This window comes from Cricetulus griseus (genome assembly GCF_003668045.3).
Source record: "Cricetulus griseus strain 17A/GY chromosome 1 unlocalized genomic scaffold, alternate assembly CriGri-PICRH-1.0 chr1_0, whole genome shotgun sequence".
Classification (NCBI taxonomy): Eukaryota; Metazoa; Chordata; class Mammalia; order Rodentia; family Cricetidae; genus Cricetulus; species Cricetulus griseus.
The window spans coordinates 150,869,199-150,888,967 of record NW_023276806.1 but is presented as its reverse complement, the minus strand read 5'-3'; the positions used below and the strand labels follow the sequence as shown (position 1 = coordinate 150,888,967).

The following is a 19,769-nucleotide window of genomic DNA, read 5'->3' as shown; positions in this document are numbered from 1 at the left end:
TTCATAGTACAGCAGCAAGCGGGTCCTTTGGAGGTAGTCAGCATCATCCCAGCAGATGGACTAAAGAAGCAGGGTTTGCAGGAGCCCCCCGCTGTGCAGCCCGGTTCTTAGACCACCAGGCCACGCCCCCCCCTCCCCGATGCTTTCGCCCCGCCGACCATAGGCTGCCCCAGTTCCGTGTACACGCCTCTCCCGGACCATACCACCAGCGAGCACGGGGAGTCTATCTTCTCATGTCCAAACCGCTGCCAATACGAGCCGTCCTCGGCCTTTACGATAGATACCTGAGGAAGTTTGATTTCCTGTAGACACTCTCTGTGAGAGTTTAGCGATCTCACCTCTAACTTCCCTGGATCCCCGAGTCGCGGCGCCATCGTCCCCCCTCTAGTACCTTCATGGATGGTCTCGCCCAGGGAGTACCTCCGGACCCTTTAAATACCGCGTGCAGTGGCCGGAGGGCTCCCAAGTTGACAAGCTGGTGAGTCTCCTGGTGTGTGCGGCTCTGGGTGAGGGGAGAGCAGGTCCCCGCCACCCCTGCCACCCAGCCTTCCTCGAGTGTCTGCGCGGGATCTGGGGGTGCGTACCCATCCCAGGGGAGGGGCCAGGGATCTGAGCGGACCAACTCTCCTCAGGGCAGCGGGAGGGCTCCCTGTGCCCTCCGGGGTAAGGGCATTTGACCCCTAGTCAAGGTCTGAAGTGGGGCCCGGTGGCGGTGGGGCCCAGGCTGCCCCGGGTCCCCTGGGCCGTGATGACAGCCCTTTGGGTGCGTGCCAGCGACTGCACTCCGGGCGCTCGACACTCCGGGGTCCCAGCACGAGGGTCCCCGCTCCCCCAGCCCTGGAGAGTGGGGCTGAGCCACGGTGGGGCCGGGCAGCGGCCTGTGTTTGGGGTTTGTTGCCGGGTTTCTCTGGTGCTGGGCTCTGCCTCATAGTCCCCTCCCCCAAGCGTTTGTTTTGACAGGAAACGTGGTGCTGCTGGAGGGAGGGGCGAGCGGAGAACGTGGGCGAGCGGGTGGGACTCCTGAGACTTCCGTTGGACTTGACCATCCAGGAGGCCAGCTCAGGTCACATCTGGGTCAGACACTTGCCTTCTCAAGGATGGCTTTGTGCTCAGGGTAGCACCACAAAACATAGCAGCGAGATTTGGTGGCGTGTGATGACACAGTTACGTGTTTACATTGTATGGGAGAAAAAACTTCCATTAAACGAGCGATTTTGCAATGACATGACGTTTCCTTTTTAAATGCATTTACTAGAATGGGAATGTAGTTTTATGGTCGAGCACTTCCCTGGCATGTACAGGACTGTAGGTTTTTGTCCACCCCAAGAAACCCAAATCATGTGTTTTAATCCCAAACTCTAGTCAACAAAGAAGTGTTTACAGTACAAGCAGAGGAGTTTGAAACACTTAAGAGTGGTCCCCCATGTGACTGAAGTGAAACATACTCTCTTTTATCCTTGTCTTGGTACCTTAACGAGAAGAAACCAGGCAACTTGTCTTTGTCCTTAGTTAGCCCCCCTCAGCACTCAAGATGTCTAGCTCAAAGGTCTTGGTTTCCTTACCTGTCAACTGATAATGAGGTTCTTATGCAGGTTCCTGAGCCAGGTGGCTTCCTGTCTATGGTCTTTTCTTCCTGCCTCTATGGATTTCATACATTGCCTCACTTGAAGTGGCCCGGTCATGTATACGCACAGCTAACATGAGGGCCGCCCCTGGAGGGGTGTGGAAGCACCAGTGTTGCCGGTTGGAGGAGAGCGCTTTCCAGGTTGCAAAGTGCCTAGAAATCTTCCCCATGCTGTAATGACACGTGGAGCATGGGCCCTGCCTTTTAGACAGTGGCTGGCTTATTGGCCTTTGTCTAGCTCTCTGTTGGCCCTGTTTGATGAGGACTAGTAATGTTGCAGGGACTTTCCCTCAGTCCTATGGTTTTGCTTTGCTCTGGGCTGGTGCTAAAGCAGCACACATTTGGTAGAAGATGGAAATTTTCTAGTATCTGCAAATTTTTTCCATCAGAGCTCAGTTTTGCCCTAGCCCTGCCTCCCCTCCCCCTGTCCTATGGGTGCCTTGTGCTTGACTTTGGTATGGTCTTGAAGGAGGGTACCCACTAAATGTCTGTTGACATCTCTTTTTCCTACAACCTAGCTTTAACTGCATAGGTTTCATTCTTCAGGGCTTTGTTGGGTAACCTGAACAATTTACTTCAAAATGTTTTTGACTTGGCTAGGTGTAAGCCGTTAGCCCTTCAGGTAATACCTGAGTCTTAACAAGGGAACCGTAGAGGGCTTTTGTCACTATAGTGGGGTGGATGAATGTTATTTTGTTGAATGATGCCTTTCAGTGATGTCCTTCACCGTGTAGTGCTTGAACAGCTGTCCCAGGGTAAGGTCATCTTGCTTCCACATGTGCAATTGTCCACATGATGACAGATGGATCAGTTTGGGAGAGAGGGAATGGAAAGAATGAGCAGCACAGTGATTTCCTCCAGCTACCCTGGAGCAGTAGAATGTGTGGGCTTCAGGGTTCTAGCCTGCTGCTGGCTTCAGTTGAGCCCCTGCACTGCCGTAAACCTTTGGACAAGTGATGCTGTCTCTCTGACCCATTCTTATTTTAAACAAGAACAGCATCTACCTAACTCAGTTACGATGAAGATTTGAGGAAATCAATTATTTTTAGCACTTACAGAGTATTATTGAGATCATAATAAGCATCCACAACTGTTATTTATAATTGTTACTTTTTTAGTGTCAGTGGGTATCTGAAGAGCACAGTGGTACAACCTTTGTGTTCTTTAAGCTCCTAGGGGATGTGTGCCTTTAATCCCAGCACTCCAGAGGCAGAGGCAAGTGGATCTCTGTGAGTTCAAAGCCAGCCTGGTTTACAGAGTTAGTTCCATGACAGCTGGGGCTGATACATAGAGAAACCCTGTCTCAGAAAAAAAATAAAATAAAACCACCACCAACACCAACAACAAAAGTTACTGGGAAGGCAGAAATGCAGATTGGTAAACTACTCTGGTAAGCAACTGCTTAATGAGCAATGCAATCCAGGCAGGACACATTGAAAACTCTAGTTGTTTTATGAATAGTCGTGGGGACAAATTTGTCCATTTAAGGTATTTACTAACCTAGGCAGTGATCTGAGCTCTGGATGGCTAATTTACATGAGGCAAGAGTGCCCTGAAATTGAATTTGAATGACAAGAAGGGATGGTTGGCATGGCTGCCAATCTCCCAGAAGTCTTCTGTGCTTAGAGCCTGAAGGATTGTGGTATGGTGAGAACAAAAACCGAACTGTGGCCTCACATTCTTCTATAACTGGCATTGATTGATTCTTGAGTGTGGAGCCCTATATGACATAAGCCTTTCATTGGGGCTGATCTCTCAATACTGTCTAATTGGGGTGGAGTTTCTTGGTCCTCTGCAAGAACAGCAAGTGTTTTAATTGATGAGCTATCTCTAGCTCTAAAACGTCATAGCTGGGGTGAGATTTGAGCCTCCAAGGTCTTGGTGTAAAGCTACCCTAGTGGCCCAGATAATGCTTCTGGAGGAGTTATCCAGTGGGATTTAGCCCTGACTCCTTAGTTCCACTAAGCTTAGACTCTTCATAATGGCTCTATGCCTTGTACAACTTTTTGTCTCTATTCCCAGGCCAGTACATTCTTTAAAGTCCAGGTGAAGGTCACTATGGTCTCACAGCCCTTGCATTCTGTGTGGCTGCAAAATTAACATCACCTGAATATGGCCAGGCTTCTCAGTTTGTATCTGTTATGTAGCAAGACTTTTCCTGGGGACACACACACACACACACACACACACACACACACACACACACACACACACACACACACACACACACACACACACACGTCTACTCACCCGGGACAGGGAGCCCACAACAGACCAGAGTATGGATCCATCCAAGTCCAACTTGGTGAACCATGAGTTTTATTGATGGTACTTGAGGACTTTGCATGAGGGATAACTTACAGGAACTGAGATGACTCAGACAGCTACACCACCAAAATCCACTCCAGCTCCCAAAGCTGGGAACCTGAAGCACACTGCACAGCCTGGAGGCAGGCAGCTTAGCAGATTGAGAGTGTCCTTTCCAGGTAACTTTGATCTAAACCTCTCCAGGCAGCTGGGCTGGTCTCACAGTCTCTGCCCCTTGGTTACTTTACTCTTGGGACAGAGTGGCTAGTGAATCTGGTCAGTTCCAGGGGATTCAAGAAGCTGTCTTGAGTCATTTGCCTTCTTTCTTGAGCTTCCCTGCAGGATGGACTGTTTCCACCTGGGAGGAGTCTGCTACCCAGCATCTTAGACAGTGGCTCTCAACCTTCCTAATGCTGTCACTCCAATGCAGTTCCTTATCTTCATTGCTGCTTTATAACAGTAGCAAATTGTAAATACCAATATGCAGCCCCTGTAAAAGGGTCCTTCGTCCCTCAAAGGGATCACAACCCACAGATTGAGAACCCCTGATCTGATACCTGGGTCTGTATGATCCAAAAAGGTGGCTGAGTAGAATCCTAAGGTAGCAGAGGGCAGCAGATACTGATGGCCTCTGAATGCCTGTCTGGAAACGAAGCTCTCAAGGTCCTGCCCCAGACCTGTGATGGGAAGAGCATACTTGAGGTCCTCTAAAAGGCTCCCAGGACCATTCTCCCATGGTCATGATGACGATCCTGTGACACCTTCCATTGTAATCTCTTTAGCAGAATTTCCTTGGCCACTTTGGTTTGGTTTTTCTAGAGATGGCTTTTCATACTTCACATGTCCAAGGATATGAACTTATAAAATCTTTCAACTGTGTTTTTCTTTCTCTTCTCTCACATCGTGTATGTGGTTAAAAGTAGACATACACATCCTTCAATAGTTTGCTTAGAAACATCTTCCCTTAAATACCCTGTTCCATAGCTCTTACACCTTCCATAAAGTCCTTGGACATAGGCAAAATATGCCAGATTCTTGCCACTCCTGTGTCTAATATTGTCCTATATTTCCTTTTGAGACATCTTCAGGGTTGTCTTTACTGTCCCCATTTCTAACATCCTATTTCATAACAAATGAAGTCACACGTAGATGACTTAAGCTTTCTCAGAAGCTCTTAACTGTCCTCTGAGTTTCCCTCACAGTTGTTCTGCATGTTCCATTCACAGCAGTCTAAATGTTTTCTAGTCTCTTCCTTTGGATTCTACCTTGTTGCCCAGTTCCAAAACTCCCTCTCCATTTTCAGGTACTTGGTTCAGCTACAACCAGCCTTCCAGTTTCAATTTTCTGCCCACCCATTACGTGATTCTATAGGACAGTACCACAGACTAATTTATAATGAACAGTAATGTATTTGGCTCACACTTTTGGAAGGCGTGGGGGTCCTTCCTGCTCCTTTGTATGGTGGAAGGCATCCCATGGGTAAGAGGGCACACAAGAGTTCAAACTTAAAGCTGTGTGGCCTTTGAAGATCAATGTTAATCCATGTGTGAGTCTAGAGCCTTTATGACATAATGCCCCAATTAGGCCCCTCCTCTCAGTATGTTCTTTTGTGGGAAACACCACCAAACCACCACAGTTTATCAAGGATTATATCCCTAGCCTCTGGTTTAAATGGTTTTAAAGTTTTTTCAGAATCATAAATTATTTTAACACTATAATTGGCATCTGACAGGACATTCCTAGGCACTTAAGCATTAGACGTGACTATTTCAGGCAATCTTCACAACTCCAGTCTGCAGATAGCAGGAGTTAGGATCAGGAACTCTGTCTGCTTGGCTAGCAGTGTTCTTACTGCTTTGCTGACACGTATGTCAATGCTGGTGTGTCTTTATAATCCTGAACCAGGACAGGGTTCTTTATAGAAAGAGTTTTCTGTAGGAAGGAAATAAGATTTACAAATATAAACTGAACTATCACAAGCAAATTAAAAAACTGATTTCCCTGCTCTCTGTGGTGGGACAGTTGACCAGCCCTGGTGGGACACATGATTGGCTCCTTCAGGTTCCTATATCCTTTTCTTTGTCTCTAAAATGTTAACAGTTATTCATCCATGTATTTAATTCAACAGTGAATCTTTACCCACCGACCAGTTGTTGCCCTGAGAAGGCATGGCATTATGCTGTATGTTACAAAAGAATGGAATAATACATAAAATCTTAAGTTTCTTTAAATACTATTTGTAATAGTAATAATGTTGGAAGCTTTGCTTGAAGGTACCTTTTCCCTTTACCTTTGACCAGTGAGTCCTCAGGTTGGATGAGATGTGGTATTCCTGCAGAATCATTTGATTTACCTGGGAGTTGCTTTGATGATCAGCGAGGTACATCTAAGTTTGTCTGTATGGAAAGCATTGCGCTTCTCTAAAGCAAACGACTGTTTTATCATCAGTCTGAGAGAATCTGAAATGTTGAAGCCATCTAGTTACCCTCAGTGCCTTTTCAGTCCAGTTTATTTGTCCCCAGATGATTCATGTGGAAACTCAAGATGAAGGAAGGTAAGAATTGGTGTGAAGGCACTCACAGAAGACCTTTTACCCTGGGAAAGGCCATTTGATTTAGGGTTTTATATTTCAGACAAGTGTGCGAGTTCTATCCTAGGGTCACTGCCAGCCTTTTTTTTTTCCTGTAAGGAAAACATGATTTTGTTATCCTGGTTTAATGTCCAAGGTGATTTGACAAACAAGGGCATATAATCACCCATGTCCTGTTGTCGCTCTGTAGGACAATGCCCTTGCAAGCATTGCCCTTTCCTTAGTAAGTAAGTGAAATCTCCCTCCAGCTCCACAAGTTAGGCATTTGAGGTTTGCCTGTATAAAAAGTAGACAAGTTAACAAAGCAGTGAGTTTGTTGCTTCAAACACACTCTTCTGCTTGCATGCAGTGAGTCCCAGTATAGCATGGGTGCTTTTGCCAACTGAAGAGTTTCTGAGCAGTGTGATACGTTTCAATTTTCTGTTATAGCTGCGTGCCTCAGATCCTACCTCTAGTGACATGTTGACACAAAACTTAGTTGCAAACAATTAAACATGCTTGTTGTATGTTTGCTTTCTCAAAACATCTCATGATCTCTGGTTTCGGGGAGCATCTTAGCAATTTCTGACTGAAAGATTCTATGTAATTAACCAACCTCACTGCCCCCACTTCTCCCCAGAAAACAGCTGTGCATGAAGTCACAGTAAGCTATCGACAGACTGGGTTCTGTTTCTTATTAACCTCATGCTTCTTGTTTTTTAAGTCCTGCACTTGACTCCCTTGTTCATTTTGTTAAATGTGCTATCCAGCTAGACTATAAAGTGAACTGGTTCATAAATTCCCTTAGACGAAAGCTTTTTTTCACTTTTACTTGGAAAAAAGCTTGTTGGTGTGAGGCCAGTGAAGTCGAGAAAGAGCAGGAGCCAGACCAGGAGTGAGAAGACCTGGGATTTGGATTTAAATCGAAAAAGCTGGGCATAGATGGTAGTGTCTTTGTTCTAGAGCCTGCACTTGGTAGCAGCAGGCATGTAAATGTTTAGGTCTGTCAGTTTACAGATACTCTAGTTGAATCTGTACCACATAGGATTCAGTGACTATGATGTAGCTGACACTGAGTATTTGTTGTGAACTTGGTGCTAGATGAGGCACTGTACCTGCCTATCAAGGAGATTCAGAAATAGCCACTGCAAGAAAATAGCTGCAGATGCTTTTGTGTTTGTGTGTGGGATGTCCATGTTGGAAGCTTGCTTTATCACCCCACCCCAGTTCCTTGAAACAAGGTCTCCCATTGTACCTGGAGCTAGGTTGGAGTCCAACAAGCCCCAGAAATCCTTCTGTCCCTCCCAACAGTCGTGGGATTACAGGTGCATGCAACTTAACTGTGCCCAGGTTTTTAATGTGGGATTTGGGGACTTAAGTTCCTCATGTCTGGTACAGCAAATGTTGTGCTCACTGAACCATCATCTCCTTAGTCTGGTTCAGGTCCTTTTGTGGAGATGGAGGAGATGTGCTACAGACCTGCTGAGCAGAGTACCATGAGCTGTGTGGAAGATGGAGGGAGGCTTCCTGGGGAATGAAGCATTTTCAAGCAGTGCTCACAATGGGAAGTGAAATGTTGGCAGAGAATGACAGCAGCTCATTTTCTCCTGTCCCTTCCTGCCTTCCCCCAGAATACTGTAGTAAGTGCTCAGGTAGAAACTAGTTTTCATGGGATAGAGGAAACTGTCTTGACACTCAAGAGCCAAGAGTTCGGGACTCTTTTTGTAGCCGGTGTCTATGGTAGTTGGCTTTGGGATTCTAAGATAGGGTGGCTGATTCCAAGTGACAGTTCCCCACTACTCCTTGCCCTTCTATCTGCAGAAACAGTCAACAGCTCTCTGCTTGCTCAAGTTCTGACCTGAGAAAAAAGTCTGAGTGTCAAGACTGAAGAGAGTTTTGGTTAAGACCAGGTGGAAATGCCTTTGGCCTTTTTCCTGTTTCATGCCCTGCCCCCAGATATATCCTTGTTCCTATTGGCACCCAAGAGATGCAGTTTGCCCTATAGCTCACAAAAACGTACCCCTTAGTCCTGACCCTCATCCCACCTCCTTTTCCCCTTGTACTTCTCAGCAATACCTTGTTTCCACTTCTTTCATCTGGCACACAGTTTTAAGTAACTATAGTTTAGAACTATGAGAATAAGGCCATGTCAATTTTGTTCAGTTACTTTTCCCAGTGCTGGTGCACAATAGGTACTCTGTAAATATTAACAGTTTCATTAAAGAAACTGTAGAGGCAGTCCCAGTCATATTATGCATTGTAATGGTTTTTCTCTGTTCTGGCATCTGTGTAAGTACCCCATCCCTCACTGAAGTGAACTGTCTCTATCCAGGGTTGGAAGTGTCTTCTCTTGGGTGAAATTTCCCTTTTGGTGTCAGCTATACTATGTTCATGTCAAGGACAATTTCTCATAGCTGTGGCTGGTGTTCTTGGGTCCAGATCTGGCATTCATATGCCATAATCTTTCTAGATTGTGCTATGCCTGACTCCTTCCTTGGGATGCTATGTGATATCCCAGAGAAAGCACTTAACTTAGAGTCTAGGGGCTGGTTCCATGGTGGAGTGAATCTTCTTGTCCCTCTGAGTCTGCATCAGAACCCTATGTTCCTAGGTATTTAGAAGTTGTGCTGCGTACTTTGTAAATTGTTAAGTGCAAATCAAATAATAGGTCTTGGTGTTCATGCTGTGACATATGAAAATGGAGGAGATGACTGGTAGCCCAGAAAGGCTCCTTAGTCTTTTCTTCCCTTGCTTGAGAGGCTCACAGAGGTACCAAGAGGTTGTTTGAGCACACTTATTTTTTTTAAGTTGCATTCTTTGAATTTTCTCTGTGTATGTGATTAGGTATATGTATGCTACGTGTGGAGGTAAGAGGGCAGTTGTGGAAATTGGTTCTTTCCTTCTGTCATGTGGATTACAGGTATTGCACTCAGGTCATTGGACTTGGCAGCAAGTGCATCAAGCCATCTCACCATCTAACTTACTTTATTTAAAACAAAGCAGTAAAAATAGTAACTAACTATCCTTGAGTACCATGCAAATAAGCCCTGTGACACAATTAATCCTCCAGTCTCCATAAAGCCCTGGAAGTTGCTCTTTGATCCCAGCTTTCTTCATGGAGTCAGGTGGCAAAGTGATGTCCCCAGAACAGAATAAGGAGTCTGACGAGGAGTCCCACAGAGCCTTACCACACCAACCCAGGAGAGAGCATCTATGCTCTGTGTGCATGTTCAAAGGGTCTGTTATCACTTGGAGCTGCTTCACATTTGCACTGCATATGGCTTTGAAGCCCCTTTTGTGGAAGGGAGTCTTGGTCAGGGTGTTGGGGAAGGGGAGGAAGTAATTTCTTGAGGACTTTCTCTTTTTCATATACTATCACACCTGTGGGCATTATATTACCCGTGTTGGAAAAAGGATGTCAGAAGCCATGTTGATTCAGGGTCTCTCTGTCTCTCATCCTCACCCCATCTGTCTGTCTCTGTGTCTGCCTGCCTGTCTCTCTCTCCACACCCAAGGTGATACAAGATGCCTTTGAATGGTGAGAAGCAGTGTGTGAACGAGGACCAGCAGAGTGATTCAGAGTCTTCCCGGTTCTCCCAAAGCATGGCTTCGCCCAGTGACTATGAGTGTTCCAGGCAGAGCTTCACCAGTGATTTCTCCAGCAAATCCAGCTCTCCTGCCTGTAAGCAACAGGGAGCAAGGTGGGGGTGGCGGGGGTGCTGGCATTGCATGATGGCTTTGGAAAGTCACAAGTGTTGGGAGCAAATCACACACTTCCCCTCCTTTCTATATGCACTGGATTAGTGTATCAGAGGCACCATGCAGTCTCTGTGTGTTCTCAGGAATCAGTTTGTAAGCTGCTCCTGTTATTTTGAACCTTGTCTCTAACCTATTTGGTTTGAGCATGCATCTGAAGCCCCCACCCCTAGCTCTGTCTGTTTTGTCTCCAAATGGTGGCAGCAACCCTTCTTGAGATTATCTTGTGCAGATTATGATGAAATCAGATTAGTATTTTTTGTTTCACATAGAAGGAAATTTGCCTTTCCGGAAGGGTGGACAGGAAGTGAAATAATCTAAAGAGGGTTTCTCTACTGATTTCATACAGTGTTGTGCAAATCCTCCCAGATCAGCCCACATGGAGAATTGCTACACTGTGGGTTGTGAGAGAGCCAGAAGAATAGCTGGCACTAGGGAAACACCCACCCCCTTTTTTGTCTGTGGACACAGGACATGTGTCAAGCAGGTGCTTTTTTTCCTTCCCCCTTTCCTCCACAAGATTTCACTCTTTAGCACAGGCTGGCTTTGAACCTGTGACAGTTTCCTCCTCAGCCCCTGAGGGATATGGTTGTAGGTTTGAACCACTGCTTGGATTTGCCTTTGTTTTTTAGGTTTTGAATTAGCATTTTGTCTAGAAAGTATGTAACACCTTAAACTAGCAAGACTAAGGTAGAAAATGCAACTGATGTTCAACAAGTTCAGATGCTTGCTTGAAAACAATTAGTTTTGTTTGTTAAAATTTTTATGTTTCCAGTTTTTAAACTTGGAAAATTTAGAGAGAAGAGAAAAGAAGGGATTGCCCACAGTATCACCCAAACATGACAGACACCTGCCAGCACTTTGCCAGACCATCATTCTTCACACTGATGGGGACTCTTGCCCTTAGCATTGTAACCAAAACACATGCATGCTTGTTCATGATAGAATCTTTCCTAAACACTGTCCTTATAAGCACCTACTATGTCCTGAAGGAGACAGATATTTACACATGTTTGTTTTTGGACAGTCCCCTTCCACCTTGTTTTGCTCTTTTATAATTGGGGTTCTGTGAGCACCTGATGGATGCACTGAGACATTCTGGGTATCATTGGATTATTGGACCAAAGACTACAGATGATTTTAGGGATAATCTTGAGGTGGAGAATCTACAGCAGCCATGAACTTCTGCATCTTTTCTCATTCCTGATACCATGTCTAGAGTCTCTACATCTGGAACCATGGCACTTAGGCAATCTGAGTTCCCGGGCATTCTCTTTCCTTCTCACCCTCCTCCCCCTGAGCACTTTCTGTGCCTCCTCTAAAACAAACACTAACAACAAAAGGGAAAGTATTGCCTGTCTGTGCCATTCTTTATTTGAGGTCATGAGTTTTAATTAACTGAAACTGAGATTTTCCAACAGTGATTTTGTAAATTTGATTTATTACAACAATTCCTTAGTGTAATATCTAGAAATAACTCTAATTCTACTATTTCCATACTGAGTAGATAATTGATCCTATCAAATATATGTATATATATTAGTGTATCAGAGGCACCAGATTTTTCGAGACAGGGTTTCTCTGTGTAGCTTTGGAGCCTATCCTGGCACTCGCTCTGGAGACCAGGCTGGCCTTGAACTCACAGAGATCCACCTGCCTCTGCCTCCGGAGTGCTGGGATTAAAGGCATGTGCCACTAACTCCCGGCTCAAATATATTTTGTTATGTTTTAATTATGTACTGAGTTCCTCCTGTGTTTTTTATTTAAATTGCTCAATGGTGGTGGTGCACACCTTTAATCCCAGCACTTGTGAGACAGAGGCAGGTAGATATGAGTTCAAGCCAGCCTGGTTTACAGAATGAGTTACAGGACATCCAGAGCTCACAGAGAAACCCTGTGTTGAAAAAAATTAATTTTTTCTTAATTAATCACCTCAGAGAGAACCTGTTAAGGGGCTAATATATGTATCAGTGAATTCAAATGAACTAGCAAATGTCAGAAATTGGAATTTAACTTCAGTCTTACACTGAAATGCCTATACAGTTAGGAAGTATACAACCTTATCTACCAATCTACTGCTTAATACATGTAAACACATACATCAATAAAACATGGAAATGAAACCAATTTAAGTTTTTAGAAATTATAATAGGCCTATATTAAGGAGTTTGTCATAGGCACATTTGAAAATTTATTATAAATATGGAAACTGAAGCCACAAAAGGAGTGCTTAAATATTTGAAATCTTTACAAGCCCACTTTTCTTTAGTCTATGTTCCCTGACTTGTAAAACCATGATATTTACCTGAGAATGAGCCTTGACACTGGAGACATTAGATGCCAGCTTGTCTCCTGCTGCAATAGCTGACTTCATTTTTCTTTCAGCAACAAGCCCTCCCAGGGATGTAATGTTTGATGTGATGGCTGCAGCCAAGAACTTATCAGACATGACACTTGCTCATGAAATAGCTGTAAATGAGAACTTCCAGTTGAAGCAAACTGCCCTCCCAGAGAACAGGTAACCTGGAAGCCTGTATGTATGTAAATGATGCTAAAGATTGTGTGTGGGGGGGGGGTGTGGGGTGTGTGTTTAAAGGTAGTGAAGAGTTCTGTGGAAATGGATTGACTTTAGGGACCAAGCAAGTTGGCCTCTCTTGTGAGCTCTTCCTAGGTTATCTCCTCTTTCAGCAGTTTACTCCCGGCTGACTTTAAATGGTACATCTGAGTAGAAGATGACAGCCATTCAAAGGCATGTCTCCTTGGGACCAACCTGTTCTGTCCTTTGCCACGAAAGTTCAGTTATTGAAGAAAGAGCAATGCCATTAGCTTATCCCTAAAATACAGAGTTGTATTTATAGTTATAGTTGTATACTATCTACTAAGTAATGATATGCCTTTATAGGACAGAATTTTTTGAAGTTACTGAAATATTTGCTAACAAAACATTTTAAAGTTTAGGGGAAAACAACATGAATCTCTAAATGAGAAAAATGTATTATATTGTGCATTTTTTATTTATTATATTGGGTATTTTTTTAATATTTGTTTTTGTGTGTGTGAAGAGAGAGTCTGTCTGTCTGTCTGTCTGTCTGTCTGTCTGTCTGTCTGTCTGAGTATATGTGTGCATGGAGGCCACAAGAGGATATTTGCTTCCTCCAAAAACCCAGGTGTTTGTGGGACAGCTGGCTTGTTAAGAGGAGTCTGAGATCTGACTTCCTGTCCTTGTGATTACACGTCTTAACCCACTAAGACATCATTCCAGCTGGTGTTTGTTGTGTGAAAACAATGCCCATGCTTTGAACATGGAAAGTATGCTAAAAGATTAATTATGGGCTTATGGGTTAGATATGTTCTAGGTTTTTAAAAATGCATTTTCTAAGAAATCTATAGTGAACACGTATCCTTCATTGCTCATTTTAAATAGTCCATTTTTTTGCTGTAGCCTTGCTGGTCAAGTGAAGCGTGTTGTTCACCAGGCCTTCTGGGATGTCTTGGAAGCAGATCTCAGTGCTGAGCCTCCCCAGTATGAATATGCCTTCAGACTCTTTGAAGAAATCAGAGAGGCAAGTTCATGCTTGTTCCATTAATGCCTTAACCCTGGGATCAATGTGATGGATAGCTTATAACCAATAGAAATTCCTTACAATTTTAGAGACTGGGAAGTCTGAGACCAAGAAACCAGCAGACATGCTGCCTGGTAAAGGCCTATTCCATAGGAGAATCCTTTGTTTTTATCCTCACATAGCAGAAGTGGGTAAAGGAGCCCTCTGAGATCCCTTCCATAAAGGCATTAATCCCATTCATGGTGACTGTACTCTCATGACCCAATTCCCTGTCAGCATTGCATTTCAGCCTCTGACTAGGGATGGGGATGCAAATATACTGTAACAGTTGGTTTCCTCTCCCAAAGACTTTTTGGTGTTATCATTGACTTTATAAGATTGAGCAGTCAGACACCAGTAGATTCTCTTATGAACTGCCTATAGTGGGATGAATCTAGGGACACAGCAGCAGACAGAACTCAGGGCAGAGCTCTGAACACAAAACAAGACTTTGGAATTAGACCTGGCTTAGTAATGGGCTCACCCTCTAAAATGTCTACTTCTTGAGTGTTTACAGGGTCATTATAGAAGTTAAATGTCTTTTTGGTGACATTTACAAGATGCTTGCTCTTTACCATGAACTATAGTATTATTTTATATACAGAGTTCTCTACCTCACCCATGATCACAAAGCTTTGAGAGCAGAGGGATTTGACTTTTGTTCCCCAGCCATTACAGTGTCTGTGAGCTTGGAGTCCACTGTGTTATGAGGCTTGTATGGCCTTTGTGTGCAAAGTAGTCTTCATGGATTTCACGGGGTAGTTTTCATCTACCAAGTGTTTTTGGAGCCATTATGAGCAACCTGTTCCTTCTTTCCCTCATTGAAGGCTTTTGGAAGTGTTCAGGTTCTGCTTCCTTGTCAGTCTTCATTCTTAAATATCAGTCACCCACCACAATGGTGTCTTTGATTCTTCAGGTTGAGCTTTCTTTCCAATGTTGAGACACTGGGTGTCTCCAATATACCTCCTAGGCAATATGGGGACGTTGTGGTAAGAATGGGGAGGATTCCACCTTCATCTGTAACAGTGATGCTGACTCTTCTTCCTTGTGCAGATTCTCCTCTCTTTTCTCACTGGTGGGAACAGGCTTCACAACCAGATCTGTGAGGTTTTGGACATTGACCTCATTAGACAGCAGGCTGAACACAGTGCTGTTGACATTCAAGGTCTAGCCAACTATGTCATCAACATCATGGGGAAGATGTGTGCTCCTGTGAGAGATGAAGATATCAGAGAGTTGAAGGCTACTACCAACATCGTGGAGATGCTGAGGTTAGCCCTTTGCTGTATGCATTTTCTTACAGAACCTTCACATCCATTCAAAAGAGACTTGGGAGCACAGGGAACATAGACAGCTGGACTTCCAAAGGAGTTTGTGACATCAGGGGGAAAACAAAACAAAACAAAAGCAGGGAGCCAGTCAGTCCTTGACAGAGTGTGAAGAATTTTCTAGCAAAGTCTTTAGTTTGCCTTCAGTGGGCCTTGAGGATGTAGTAATAAAAACAGAATACTTGGCCCCAGGGGTTTAGAGTGAAGGGGACATATCTTGAAGAATGTACTGTGCTAATTAAACAGTTGTTCTTGTGCTATTGAAGGAGGCTTAGAGGGTTATAGAGCCTCCAGCAAGGGTATTCTAATGTCCTTAAGGTTAGAGGAAGCCATTTGCATTGTTAAGAGTCATTAGCTGCTCTTGAATCCTCAGTGATTTTGTCAGTAAGCAGTTCTTTTGTACTGGTGTCTGACTCTAGGATCTATTGGTCATGCAGCTCTCCACTTCCCTTCTGGGGACCAAGGCTCCTCTGTCCTTGGTTGTCTCTCACCCAGCTTATGATATTTTCTCCATTCAGCTACAAGTTGAAAGTGACTGTGGAACACTGATGTGTAAACTCTGCCAAAGGGGCATATACCCTTGACTTTGCCTAGTCACACAGTCTCACCCAGATTGAAGTGGGGCTCTGGAAGGTAGTTCCTGTCTGGAGATACTTGCCATAGCCTCAAATCTGCCAGAGATTAGTAGTCAGCTGTCCAGCTCTACTACAGTTTCTCCAAGGATGTGATATTCACATTAATGTGTGACCATCTTATCAATCTCTATAGACAATAACTTATTCATAATCCCAAAGGACATACTATGAACCACTTATTGCCATTGAGGGACACTGTTTTTATGAATACAAGTCCTATTGAGAACTGAGTTTTATGTTATAGTTTTAGAAACCAAGGAGATGGAAACAAGTCTATATATAGAAAGTAATTTCATTTGTAGCCTGTAGCAACTTGACAGTTTTTCAAGGTGAAACTTTACCTGCCTGTAAAATGGACTTTATAGGTCTTTAGAATCATCTTGAGTTCTGGAAGACTGTAGAAGCTTTTCTTCCAGTCATGAATGTTACCAGCATATGATGTCAAATCTCCAGTGTTGATGTAGGTCATGGGTACCTATTAGATTCTTTTTTTTTTTTTTTTTGAGCCACCAAATTTAGGTAGAGTTGCTTGTGTAAGTGTGGGTGGAGGCTGTTTGCTGGAGCATGGATAACTCATGAGTGGCTATAGCCACTGAAAAAATGCCACCCCCTTTCCCAGCAACATTAACTGATAGTGGCTCCTAGGCCAGGGGTGGGACTTCATGGGTACCTCCTATGTTCATGATGGAATATTGAAGGGCCCAGTCTTGTGCCCTTCACCCACTGTAAAAAGGGACATCTCTGTCTGAGGTTGAGAGCATCACTAATCTATGAGTATAAACATAAATATTTAGAAGGCAGTTTGACAATGTGTATTTAGCCAAACAACAATAATAGGTTCATTCTGTGGCCTATGGCTTTCTAAGTCACAGGATTTGATTTAGCTTACAGTATCAGGTGTATATTCATTCTGTGAAATACGCCTTAAATCCAATCAGAATGTAGTTAGCTACCTCACAAATAGCCATGCCACTATTGCCCAGAAGCTCTGTATTATAGCCTACACGTTCACAACTAGATAAAACCATGGATGAACTTTCTCCCCCCAGCAGCCTGGATAGCACCTTGGACACTACATACACTAGCAGCCAAGTTGATCTCTCTCTGTCTGACAAAGTGTGTAGAATCTTCAGCGGTAGACCTTGTCTTACTGTCTAATTCTGGTGTGCAACAAAGAACAGTGACAGTAGACTATGTTGTTTTGAAGAAAATGTTGGGACCTTTCTGGGCAACAACTCAGAGGGAGATGTCTCTTTCCTGACAGCAGGATTTTTGTTTAAAGACCCATGACTTCTGGGAGCAGCATTATCCATTCATGTAGTGTTTCTTCATTCCTAGCTTTTTAAAAAAAAATTGGTGACTTTAGTTAGCTTATAAAGAAATGGGTTTTCATATGATTTTTCATATATCTTCTGTTTTTGTAATATACCCATGCCCCATCCTCCTGCCCCATCCCTGTTTAAACCTTTTTACAAATCATATCTCCCCCTCCTCAACTTCCATATCCCATTTGTTTTACTGCTCACGCACTTAGGTCTTCTGCAGCCTCCTGGCTGTTTTCTTGTTTCTTGACCTTTACAGACAGACACATAACTCTCAAAAGTCTAAGCTGGGATCCTCAAATGAGAGAAAACATGAAAATTGTCTTCCTAGGTTGTCTTCACTCAGTAGAATATTTTTCAGTTCCATGCATTTTCATGGACAATTCATAATTCTATTTTTTAACATTTGAATAAAATTCCATAGTATAAATCAGTGTTTCTCAACCTGTGGGGTCATACCCCCTTTTGGGGGGGCTTGTTAAATAACCTTTTCACCTAAGACCATCAGAAAACACTGGGGGCTGGAGAGATGGCTCAGAGGTTAAGAGCACTGACTGCTCTTCCAGAGGTCCTGAGTTCAATTCCCAGCAACCAATTGGTTGCTCACAACCATCTATAATGAGATCCGGCGCCCTCTTCCAGCCTGCAGGCATACATGCAGGCAGAACATTGTATACATAAAAAATAAAAAAATCTTTAAAAAAACACAGATGTTTACATTATGATTTTTTTGTTTTTTTGTTTGTTTTTGAGAGGCTTTCTCTGTGTAGCCCTAGCTGTCCTGGAACTCACTCTCTAGACCAGGCTGGCCTCAAACTCAGAGATCTGCCAGCCTCTGCCTCCCAAGTACTGGGATTAAAGACATGTACCACCACCACCTGCCTGCATTACACTTCTTAACAGTAGCAAAATTACAGTTATGAAGTAGCAAAGAAAATAATTTTATGGCTGGGGTCACTGCCACTTGAGGAACTGTATTAAAGGGTTGCAGCATTAGGAAGGTTGAGAACCACTGGTGTAAGTGGGTCACATTTTCTTCTACCCATCAGTTGACAGATAACTAGGCTGGTTCTGTTTCCTGACTATTATGCAAAGAGTACTGATGAACACGATTGCTTCCTGAATTTCTGTTTTCATTATCTCACTACTGTTCATAACACACTTCCAAGGGGATGACCTCTTCTCTTAGTGCTGGGAAACTGAGGCACAAGGGTGCAGAGGAAGTATGCATGGCCATAGATCTGTCATAGATCCGTTGAAAAGCTGGATCTGAGCAGGACTGCTCAGCCTAAAAAACAGCTTTTTTCCCCTCAATGTCTCACTGCCCTGTCTTCTTATTTACTTAGATAGTCTCCTTTCCTTAGCAGTAGAATCCTTATGCACTCTGTTCAGGCTCCTTAAAAATCACAGCAGGCTCTACTGTGGTGGATGACCTGGTGGTGTGACAGTATTGCCATAGTAGATGATTTTGCAATGTCTGGAGAACACATGTAGAATAGACGAGTATAACCTTCCTTGACAAATGACCCTGGTGAATGACCATTGACACCTCAGCACCATTTTCAAGAGGTTTATATTATCCAGCCTGTGACACATAGGTAGTTGTCAGTTTCAATTTAACTTCTTAACCACTTCTCATTTCCATTTTGAAAATTTTAGACAGATATTCCGTGTCTTGGACCTCATGAGAATGGACATGACAAATTTTGTCATTAGGAATATTAGACCTCACATTCAACATCATTTGGTGGAATATGAGAGAAACAAATTCCAGGAAATTTTAGAAGAAACTCCAAGTATGTATAATACAATGTGTGATTATGTCAAAATTGGGTCAAAATCTGACACTGTAACTTTTTCCTGTTTGTGTTGTGTTAATGTTAAGCCACTTAAAAGTTGGTATCAAACTTCCAGGGTTTTTTGTTTGTTTGTTTGTCCCAGGAGATATGTGAACACGTCTTATTTTTCCCTTTATTTATTTGTAAAGGTTTATTAAGCATCTGCTGTATCCTATTGGGAAGGTGCTATGGTATGGCAATGGACAAACCAGAATGAAGTTGTAGTCTCCAAGGAGCTGACATTCTAGTAGGCATAACAAGCAAGCATAAACTGTGACATATATCATTAGGGAACAGATAGTAGCTAGCAGGACAAGAGTGAGGGCAGAGGATGTCTGTAGAAGGGATGAGGCAAGGCTTCTTCAGTAAGTAACATTTGGGCAGAGTTGGCTGAGAACTATGGAAGGGGTATGCACAGGTCTAGGGAAGCACAGAGGGAGCTGCAAGGACAGACCCTGACACAGAAACTGGCTTTGATGTTTGACACTACAAGGCAGATGTGACTGAGGGAAAATGGGCAAGGGAAGGAGGGACTGGCTGAGAGGGGAACAAGGCAGATGGTATGACAAGATTTTGGGCATCCCTGTTTTCATGAGGAGTCACTGAGAGTCATGGGCAGGGAAGCAGCATGTGATTTTTACTTTTAGGTCATGGTTCCTACTTGACAGCAAAGAAGGTGACAGAGCTGTCAACTGTGTGGCCTAGTGCTTCTCTGACTAGAATGGGGGTGGCTTGTTCCAGATAGCAGTGACAGAGGACATAAGACCAGGTACTGAGTGTGCTTTGAC

General features: G+C 43.7%; 1 protein-coding gene across 2 annotated transcripts in view; it reads left to right on the top strand.

Annotated features, from left to right (window-relative positions):
- The first annotated feature begins 345 nt into the window (after positions 1-345).
- The window catches only part of LOC100766824 (T-complex protein 11-like protein 2), a 46,536-nt gene continuing 27,112 nt past the window's right edge, over positions 346-19,769 (top strand). The window contains exons 1-6 of one of the 2 annotated variants that reach the window (XM_027392509.2): positions 346-478; positions 10,016-10,182; positions 12,642-12,774; positions 13,699-13,819; positions 14,912-15,129; positions 18,803-18,939. In XM_027392509.2, coding sequence (XP_027248310.1) covers positions 10,026-10,182; positions 12,642-12,774; positions 13,699-13,819; positions 14,912-15,129; positions 18,803-18,939 — 766 coding nt within the window. In that variant the 5' untranslated portion in view covers positions 346-478; positions 10,016-10,025. Of the gene's footprint in view, positions 577-10,015; positions 10,183-12,641; positions 12,775-13,698; positions 13,820-14,911; positions 15,130-18,802; positions 18,940-19,769 lie in introns of both variants that reach the window. The other variant, XM_027392508.2, reaches the window with a different exon arrangement.